The sequence below is a fragment of the Haemaphysalis longicornis genome, unplaced genomic scaffold (genome assembly GCF_048455015.1).
Source record: "Haemaphysalis longicornis isolate Haplotype H1 unplaced genomic scaffold, Haemaphysalis longicornis Haplotype H1 scaffold_5, whole genome shotgun sequence".
In the NCBI taxonomy this organism is placed as follows: domain Eukaryota; kingdom Metazoa; phylum Arthropoda; class Arachnida; order Ixodida; family Ixodidae; genus Haemaphysalis; species Haemaphysalis longicornis.
Window position 1 is genome coordinate 55975836 of NW_027526385.1, and position 10716 is coordinate 55986551.

Consider the following 10716-nt stretch of genomic DNA (forward strand, 5'->3'; position numbering starts at 1 on the left):
ATGACTTGTTTCGGTGGAAAGAGCGACCCAAAATGGTAGAACCAGCGTATATGTGTCTCTGCCCTGTATGACAGACGCGTGATTCCAGGCACCCTAGGCTGCAGATCGGTTCCTGTGATGTCATTGCAGACCAGGAAAACACACGATTTAGCGGGAAAATCAAAATTTTAACTTAAATTGAATAATTTCTCAGTGATTAAAGAATACTTTGTATCCGGACAAGCACTGGGGGCACTATAAAACACGAAATCTTTCGAATAAAACAAACTTGGATTTTGTCTTCATGGCTCCTTTAAACAGATTGCTGTAGGAATGTCACTGTCAGACTGGTTTGCAGCATGGTTGATATGCTTTTGCAGGCACCAATTTTCCCCTATGTCATAGTAAATGCGGACTTCTGATTTCTTCACTCACAGGTTACACAGCTTAAAATGGGTCATCACCACTGATGTCTGCGAATTAACACGGAAGAAAGAGTGAAGGAAATAAAAGTACTCACATGGACCTCGCATTGTAGACTTCAGTGCGCAACAGTAATTAGACAACATTTACAACTTCAGTGTCATTTTAAATGGGTGTAACATTTCCGGGCAGTAAGGTGCCACCGCATCTAAAAAACAATACCCGTTCATTCTGGCAGTACCGTAGGGCGCAGGACAGCTTTGTGTGCTTTGATAGGCCACTTTCATTTAAAGAAAAAAACAATTGCACAGCTTTCAAGCGGGAAGTGTAAGATAAATGCCAATATTGCTGCGCTAAACAACGAATCCTTGCTGCGCTAAACAACGAATCCCATTAGAGTCAGCTTCACCACTCAACGCAAGTGCTTTGCTGGGAAGACACTTTCCCAGACACAACGGCAAATCTAATAACATATAAAGTGAATGACATTAGCTGTGAATGCCATTAATTTGGCCCTGCATATGATGACTAAATGACATTGACATGAGCGGCATTCGGTGACTCAATGAGCTTAGGGAAGACATTCACATTAGCTACCAAACCAAATCGGTACCGCATTTGCACGATTATAACGCGCCCTCGATTGTAACACGCAGCTAAATTTACTCGGGGGAAAACTCGCAAAAAATAATTTGATGCCGATTCTACCACGCAGACATAAATGTCATAAAGCCAGGTACCTGGCAGATGATACTGTACTTGACGCACGCAGCTGTGGCAGCAAAAATCTCTTGCGCAACAAACTTGTTTATCCAACTATTTCAGAAACTAAAACTAGTTTGGAACATTAAAAGCATTTGCTATTCCAAGCACCTTCATCTTCATAATCCCCACTGAGGAATGAACAGAATGGGTAGGCAAAAATGTACACTTGTTATGTAGATGGATTTCTTTAGATTGGATTGAGTTGGATTTCGGGATGCTGCCTGCCACTTTGAAGCCGATTTCAGTTTTTAGACCGACTGTAACGCACACACACAAATATGAAGGCTATTTCTAGCGAAAAAGAGGTGCGCGTTAGAATCGTGCAAATACGGTAGCCTCGACAGCAGTGATCCACCACCAAACAAAAAGTTTAATAGTAAGCTGTAGACCGCCGTGTCTAAGCATACTAGTAGTAGCTCAATATTTTTTGCTGCACGTTGTTTCATAAGAAAAAAAAAAGTAAACGACAACTTTGAAAAACTCTGCCATGTTTGCTTCTACCCAGGTACGGATTTGTTACTCATCTCAGCTTGCGATATTAATGTCCCTTAAAACAGAGCCACACTCTTTTCATTTCGATAGTAAATTTGCTTTGTTTTAAAAAATAAAAGCTTTCAAAACACTATGGACGCATCTGCCCTGTTATCCTGCGATTCTGCGATTTTCCCAATCATCACTTCTACCATTATAAAATCACATTTAATTGGCCGTGCAGACCCACACGGCCAAACCGAATGTCAGTTACAGCTAATGTCATTCGCTTTGACTGACATTAGATTTGCCGTGTGACAGGGGCATAACACTAAACAAATGACATTTACTGCTAATGTCATTCACTATAGATGCCGTTCGATTTTCTGTGCGACGGGGGCCTAAAAGACCTTAAGGGGGCAGATGGGTTTTTGGAGCCGAAAAACGGTCAAAAAATCGTTTTCTGAAAAATGGCATTTTTGGCATCCATGGCCATACTTCTGTAAGTGTGTAAACTTTCTCTTCAAAATGCACCGTACTTTATTGTAAGTAGCATTTTAAAGTGCACTCTACAGCTCAGCTTGTAAAACGGCACCTTTTTGTGCAACGCCAAGCTAGCGTTTTGCGGACAGATATCTCGGCACTCAGAGCAGGTGTGACTGTAATTTGTTTGCTTCCAATACCTAAATGTGTGGAGGATGCAATGTTGTAGACAAATTTTCGAGCGGAGGCTTTGGAAAATTATTATTGTGTTCAACTGACCCCACCTGTAAGCCATTTCTGTCAGGGCGCAGGAGAAGTGAAGTTTAGCGTGTTATAAAACAACCAAAAATAGCTAAATCAAAAAAGTTCTGCCAATGTAGTATTCTTTAGTCATTTGTATGCCTAGCCATGTGGTAATTGCCATTCTGTATGGAGTGGTTATTTTGTAATTTTGACCCACAATGATGGCAATTAATCACTAAATATTCCAGAAAATAATGAGCCCACAAAAAATCCCATTGCAGATTTGAAATCAGACCAAGAAACTCCATATTGCTGTGCAGTGTCATTAAAATTGGTTTGCCAATAAAAAAAATAGCTCTCAGACCAGTCCGCCACATTAAACATGAAGGCCTTCAGGGCCTTTTCAAATACGGCAAAAGTGCGCATCGCGCAAACTGACAGGCACGTCCGCATAGAAATGCGCTACGCATTTCAGAGAAATTGAATACTTTTAGGCCAAGTCACAACTGAAGGAGTAACCAGTCGAGAGACATCAAAAACATTTTGCCGCAATTACCCAAACTCACCCTGGGAAGGCCTTCCCGTGCTGCAGGGGTAACGTCTGACATTGCTGCTGCACGATGGCTTCCAAGCCAGCTCGGATGTCGTCCAGGGACAGCGGCCTGCCAGAGGTCAAAGGCCAGAGGTCACCTCTGCTAACCGACCTAGCTCAAAACACCCATCTCAAAACAAAACAAATGAAGGAAGCTCACACTAACGCTTAAGACTTGAGGGTAGCGAAACTGCACACAACCTTCTTGACCATCGCGAAGGTTTGAGCCCACGATTGCAGCCGATTTGCTTCTTCTTCGCTGCCGCAATGACCTTTACTCCATCATCGTTGCTGTAAGTGTGAGCTTCTCTCATTTTTTTTGGATGTGATAATCACTGGACATCACCTTGGAGGGGCGTATGCTATGATTTCTCTTTCTGATTTCGAGCAAGTGTTGCCATGATTACGGCGAACGCTGGAGTTTTTTCCCTAGGTGAGTATGCTTGGCTTGACAAATGTGCATAAGGGACGCTGGGCGGTTGCCCAAAGACATGCACAGACAAGCGCTAGGCATTTTCTTGGTTTTGTTAACTGCCGGGCGGTCGCCGCGAGACCTGCGCTCAAGTGCGCGCGCGCTCGGCAATTTCTTGGTATTTTTAACTGCGGACACAAAAAATTACGGTTTGCCAAAGAGCTTCACTCTCAATACAAAGTTAGTGGCGTGGCAATGCTGATGTGCAAAGTCCACAAGCTGTTCCGAACAAACGTCTGCAGTCAAGGCCCCCCCCCCCCCTCAAAAAGAAACTGACACAACGTGTAACTAGCACTTCTCTGAAAACGAACGGGCACAATTACCAGCCCTAAAGCCAGTCGTGAACGCAACTCAGCTTCCAGCACCAATACTCCTGTGCACTGCATTTCCCTGCGGCAACGTTCGCTGTTACCTGCTTATAACCTGACTAATGGCGCACACATTGAAGACAAAAGCCAGGTGAGAATGCGGGAGACAAAGGGGGGCGACTTACGCTGCCTGCAGAGGTCCGGCAATGTGTTTCTGGGTGTCCTTGCGAGCCTCCCCCTCGTCGCCGCCACCCAGCCACTGTTTCCTGCACGGACACAAACACTTTTTAGCTAGCACCTAGAGGTTTCCATTGTCAATAGTTAAATTTGGAGGTGCACACAGCTGCAGAACGATGGCGAGAAAGAGCAGCGAAACCTGCAGTGCTGCTCCAACCTCATCCAACAGCTCGTGGGTGATATGAGTGCTCGAGCCAAAAAGCGGGGCCCACCTGCGCGTATGGAGTGTGACGAAAGGCTAGATGGGACGACCCATTTCATCTACAAGCTCCCCCACCGAAACAACGAGGACTGTACTGTTTGCAGCGATTAAAAAAAAAAAGGAGGAGGCAGGAGGGAAACTGTGTTTTTCTCCAAAACCTGTAATAACAACCCTGGCCTGCACCCTGGAGAAGGCTTCGAGCAGTTTCACACGCTGCTCAAATATCGGTACCGAGTTGCAAGCAGAATGCAAGAGAAAGAATAAATATCCTGCGAGTTGTCCTTGCACAGTCTGTGTTTTTCTTCGCGGCGCCAGAAACTGGCAAAATAGTTGCAGACCGAAACGACCGGAAAGTGGGTGAACGTTCCAGACAGCAAAGGGTTAAAGAAACCATGAAGACATAACACAACTTTGTTCCATTCAATACAGCCTGCCTTTGGTTACTCCTTCAATTTCACACCGGCAATGAAAGACGTTTTTAACCAAAAGAACAATGGAAGAAATACTATTGAATAAAGCAAATTTAGCACTTCCATGATGCAATATACTAGACCCACTGCGGTGGCTTAGTGGCTAAGGCATTGTGCTGCTGAGCACGAGGATGTGGGTTCATTTCCCGGCCGCGGCGGCCGCTTTTCTGATGGAGGCGAAAAGCAAAAACACCCATGTGTACGAGATTTCGGCGGGTGTTAAAGATCCCCAGGTGGTCAAAACTAATCCGGAGCCCTCTACTAGGGTTGCGCCTTATTGCCTGCGTTGCGTCGGCGCGTTAAAACCCTACAATCAATCATGATGCAATATGGGTGAGATGATGCAATAGGGAGCAGCACTAACAACAGCTATCAGTGTGTCACCTGCCCATCAGCATTTAATTGAGCAATCAATCAACCTGAACTACAGAAAGAATAAGAGGATGTAATACAATCACCCAATCATGTTTCTTGGCAGTGGATTAGGTCAGCGGCTGCCACTCGCACAAACATTCCGTGACGTCACACAGAAATCACCCAAAAGTGGCCGGGGAGTCGCAACTGCTTCATATGTGTTCCTTCAAGGGGCCATGCAGATAAAACACAAGTTTGTGTTATTCGAAAGATTTCATGTTTTATAGTGTCTCCAGTGCTTGTCTGGCAGCAAACGATGCCGTATTCACTGAGAAATTAATCAATTTAGGTTAAAATTTTGATTTTGCCACCAAATCGTGTGTTTTCGTGACGTCTGCCATGAATTGATGAGGGCGGGTATTCAAACAAAGTTCCAGTGCATCATTAGGCTCTGCAGCATTGCTTGCCGTCAGTCCTCCCAGATGGCACTACCATACTGAGCTGTGGACCGTTGTCCGCCGTTGCTTTGTTTTTGACCGCATTTGCACCTGGCTTGTTTTTGTTATGCTAAAAAGTAATCGTTTTGTGAAACATGGGATATGCTCGACAAACAGGGTCACGTAAGACAACATGGCTTACGCCAATCGGCCGGTGTTGTGCAAGACAACTCCAAAGGGGCAGACTGCTGTGCGCTAAAACGAGCATAGTGCACCCAGTACCAACAGCAGTGCACATCGATACTTCTACGTTTACATGCATTTTCGTTACTGTCATTGTTTGCAAAACCCATTCTTACTGCTATATAATAAAGCGCAAATAGCTCGTTCAACAAGCTAATAAGCCCTGGCTAATTTACGTTTGCTGTTGTGGGAAATCAGCTGGTGGGTGACATGGTCATTCCCTTTTTTCCGAATTATACAGCTTACTTGAGCGAAGTTTGCGGCGTCAAAAGTGGGGTCAGTATGATTCAAATGAGGCAACCTTTCGAATGAACCAAACTTGTGTTTTGTCTGCATGGCCCCTCTAATTTTTGTTTTTGAACTTCGCGACGAAATTGGTACCACTGTTGTCCCAGCGAAGCAGTCTGTTTGATAAACCAAACTTGTGTGTTGTCTTCACAGCCAGACAGGGCGGTGTTTCAGTCACTCACGTGTGTGAAGTCTCCAGGCGGTTGACAGAACCGGCCGCAAGGCTAAGCACTTCCTGCACGGGGTCGCTGCAGCCATTCAGCTCCGACTTTCCCCTCAAGTCCACCTGGCAAGGGTGTCACGCAAAAAGCCCGTGTTACCGACGCATGGGGAAAAAGTCAACGCAACGTTGCAGCCCGAACAAGCATACCGAGCCTTTTTTTATTTAGTCTCAGAATCGCCACAGATAGCCACAGGCGGTCTGAGGATTCTCCTTGCCATAAAAATACGAATGCCGGATTGCTTCTTGGGAAGTCCGCGGCAAGGCTGCCACTAAATCGAAGAGCGCCACATTTGTAGCAGAATATGACACAAGCCTGGTTGGAAAGAAAAAATGTTTAAGCTGGTGCCCAGGTAATGAAGCTATAACAACTATTGTGACCGTACGTGACTGGTCTAAGACCTAGATGAGTTGACAGTCATCTCTCTTTTCCTGAGTGGTAGCAATACGTCGTTTCTAGCTGAATGAGCAGAAGTCATGATCTCTTTCGATCACAACTCAATAGAGTGTCAATAGAGTGCCAATAGAGTGTCAATAGTAATAAAGTGTAAGTGAGGAGTGGGAGCCTGCGTGTTTTCTCATGCACGACTACACACCTACCACCTGTACTTGTATTTCATATTACCAACAATTCCTTAGAATAAAAAACCAACATTTCTTTTTTTTCCATTCTGTTCTTCAGCCATCTTCGAACTGTATAAGTTGCCTAAAAATTTCAAATTTCATCCAAAATGTTAAAAATTCGAACCTAAATTTAATATCAAACAATAAGCCTGAATATAATAAACTGAACAATATGCCAAGAGTTCTCGAAATAAAAAAAACAATAATGAAACAAAAACTTTCGGTTTGGCTTTAACATTCATGCACGCAGACACACACAAAAAGAAGAGGACACTTTATTTTTACTAAAGCTCTGCGAGTGCCTGATTTGTTGGTTCATCAAGGGATATAACGCATCCTCATAATTAGTTTTTGCTGTTTTTTCTCTAGGAGCACTGCAAAATACCCGTCAAGAACGTATGGGCACATGGCTGGACACAAATGAGAAAACGTACCAGGCTGTCGGTGACACTGAAAGGATTAGGTTGGAGCAGAACAAAGTATGTTAAATGTAATTACGCAGAAATACGCCCCCCATTAAAGTTGGTTACAGTAAAAATGAGCTTCTCTGCAACACATGAACAGATGTGAGCGTTGTAATGGCCCAGTGGAAAAACAATGCACAAGCAAAATGAAAGCTTGGTCACCTAGTAGATATATATATTGTGGCAGTTAGGAACAGAGTGTTTTCATCACGTACACCATCATATACCTTTCAATTATTCTCGTTCCCCAAGGCAAATCACCCCACAGAAATCAAAACCTAAATTCGATGTGTACCTAGCGACGTAGCTAAACTGCCTATGTAACGATTGCTAAGTTTAAGTGCCCATCCCTTGAAAAGCATGTTGAAATGAAACAGTTTGATGTATCTATTTTACACATATACTTGTACAGTCCTTCCTACCTTACAGTTCTTTTTAGAGATGTTTAGCCAAGCAACTCCATGAATCCCATTTTGCAATACTCAATTGGTGAAGTCCCACACCATCATGCACAAATACGTTTACCACTTCCCTGCCCATGCCAATCCAAACCGACATATTTTATCGATGCTTCCGGATGCAAATTTCGGTGCTTTCAGATTGAAATGACGACGTTTTCAGATTCGAATTTTGCCGCTCTCCGAATGTGTTTGGACAGCTAACAACATGCAGTGGACAGTACAGACACTTCCTTCTATATTTCACTTTTAGGGAAAAAGCCCCCTCATGGGCTCGGGCTGTCGGCGTCTAACGTCATCGCCGTAACCGTCGTCTCATGTGATCACGGTACTAAAAGACCTGGATACTCATTTACGCCTCGTGCTAGAACGCTGCATGCTTCAAAGACAAGAAACTTTTACACCAAACCTGTATACCTCTACCCAACAATGGTTTCATTTCCGTCGGCAAAAACGCCAAGGCGCCGAGAATACACTTTTACACTGCATGCTCCGCCCCTCCCCAGGTTTCACATTAGTGGAGATGGCCCGGGATTTTTTTGGCTTCACATTCCCGGTTGGCATAGATTTTTAAAGCCTCTCCAGTGTCAACCGATGGGCAGTTATCGACATAATGCACGTGCTGCGACGCGACGGAAACATCGGATTTCTAGTGATTCGGATGGGTACGCACACTTTTCTTTTTTTTTTTCGGACCAAATCAGCAGCAATGACACCAGGGACAATTTTGGGCTTCAAGACAATCCGAAAACTCAATATCCAGTCATCGACAAGTTTTGCTTTCTGCTCCGAACTGTTTCGTTGACTCCGCGTGCTGATATAAAAGTAATCTCTGTTCCAGAGGTCGCCTTTCTTATCTACACAGTGACAACTTCCTTCGAGCGGGATCATTAGCCCGATACAGCGTAGAGTCGACTTTTGCCCTCGAAGACCTCCATGGGCCTCCAATGTCGCCTGCTTTTTTATTTTGTAAGAAATTCTTCAGTTAGACTTCCGATGCTCGCAGTACTCTGGCCCAATTACTATGCCCAAAAAATGTACATTCTGAACGGGGGTTTTTTTTTTGGTTTTTTTCTGTGTAGAGCTACATACACATCTTTGCTTGTTTTTTTCTTCTATTGGTCACGAAATTTCTTGCGTTATTTTTTTTCTAGATAAGTTTTATTTACTCGTTAACATTCGGCACTTGTTTTCAGACATCGTGACCATTTAAAGCGCTGATTTTAGGTTGGGGGAATTGCCACAACTACCGTTCCTTAATATTGTTTAACCAGGCAACTGCTGTGTATTGCAACTGAACATGCGATAAAAGAACAACTCCCGAAACAAATGAGAAACTTGAGTCACATGAAGACGACATTCCAGGAACTCTTCGGTTCCCATGATGGATCTGTTTATATATAATGCCACCTGAACCCGCGCTGTGCTGTCAACCAAGTAGTCTCAAACATAATTACACCTGCTCCTTTAAGAAAAAGAAAGAAGGGAAAGAAAAAATCATGCACACGACACAGTTCACCAGTTTGTATTGCTACCCAGCTTTTAAAAAAAAAAAAAAAAAGCTCCGTGCAACTAGCGGTGATTAAAACTAACAGGTTGTGGAGTCGACCGCAAAGCAAGTTGACTCCAGAAACACTGCTCAAGATGGTTCTTTGAATCACGCTCGACGGAATAGTTACGTTTATTTGTAGTAATTCCACAGCACGACGTTCGCGCGGCAAATGCGGCTGTCAAGCCTTCAGGCATGCTCTAGAATTAAAAAAAAAAAGAGAAAAAGATCTGTCACCCTAAAGAAGCTTAAACACGACGGGTTGTCACGGTCAACAAAATGCCTAAAAATACTGCCCACGAATCACGCTTCCACAGAGCTCGCGAACATCCAACTGCTCTACATCACAGATATTGCCGCCTTCGGCATTGCGACAGACTGCTCGCGAATTCCGGCTAGTTTCGCTTTCTCGAAAGCTAAACTTATACTATGCAAAATAAAAGCGTCCGTTTCCGCCACCTGCGCAGTCGCAAGCTCGCGCGGCTCATTCGTCACGTTCGCCGCAAGCTGACACGGTTGTACGAAGTACAGATTCCTAAATGAGCGCGATCGAGCCGCACTAAAGGTTCCTCAAGGCTCTGTGCTGTTACCGCTACTGCTACCAGAAACAACGCCAGAGCGGAATTAACAGTGACGAAAACCGTCGTAATACAAGTAGGCCACCGTTTTGGGCTGGTGCAACGAGTGTCCAAGATGAGGCAAAGACAGGGAGAGAGAGAGAGAGAGAGAGAAAAAAAAGGCCATAAACACGTAGTCGAGGTTATTGCAAACGCCACGAGCCAACCGGAGGTGTGTACTCGTAGGCGGAAGCGATCAGCCTCAAAATAAGAAAATAAAACAGCTCCGTAGGAAAAGATGCAACGATCTCTCAAAAACATGCGGTTCATTCGTCCACACCTCAAAACCAAAGTTCATGCGGCCACAACAGACAGGCAAAATACTCGCCGGCGGTCGAGGCAAACGCGAACCGAGTTTCGAACGCGACTCGGTGGCGGAATAGAACGACATTGACAACCAGCCCATCACAGCACAGGGGTAGCCAGTGAAATTACACGTCGCGTTGAGGAAAACTCCGAAGAGTAAAGCAACTCACGTCTCCCATTTCTGATTCACGCTCTTTCGTCGGGTCTTGGGCGTCTCCGCTTTGCGAAATTTCGGCCGAAGCGACGTTGGATGCTACGACGCGGTCGCCGCTGCTGTCCGCCATTGCTCACTCCCAAGACACGCTGGCATCCGAGTCGTCACTTCCCATGTCAACTTCCGCCGTCCGTGCCTGTTGTCATGAGAACGCAGAAAAGTCGTCATAGTGAAACCAGAGCCCCATCACAGAAGAAAAAAATTGTGTAACATAAAGGCTTACGCTTTGTTCAGTGAGTGCCCCACAGCAGTGTTACAGACTAAAATAAAACACTTCTTCATTTATACTTGCGTTGC

The 10716-nt window shown here is 44.7% G+C and overlaps 1 protein-coding gene across 1 annotated transcript in view; it reads right to left on the bottom strand.

Annotated features, from left to right (window-relative positions):
• Nucleotides 1-10513, bottom strand: part of LOC144138225 (pyridoxal-dependent decarboxylase domain-containing protein 1) — a 43101-nt gene extending 32588 nt beyond the window's left edge. The window contains exons 1-4 of the mRNA XM_077670418.1: nt 10376-10513; nt 6150-6253; nt 3922-4002; nt 2931-3026 (exon numbers count right to left, since the gene is read on the bottom strand). Of these exons, the coding sequence (XP_077526544.1) occupies nt 2931-3026; nt 3922-4002; nt 6150-6253; nt 10376-10489 (395 nt within the window). The 5' untranslated portion in view covers nt 10490-10513. The remainder of the gene's footprint in view (nt 1-2930; nt 3027-3921; nt 4003-6149; nt 6254-10375) is intronic.
• Between the last annotated feature and the right edge of the window lie 203 nt (nt 10514-10716).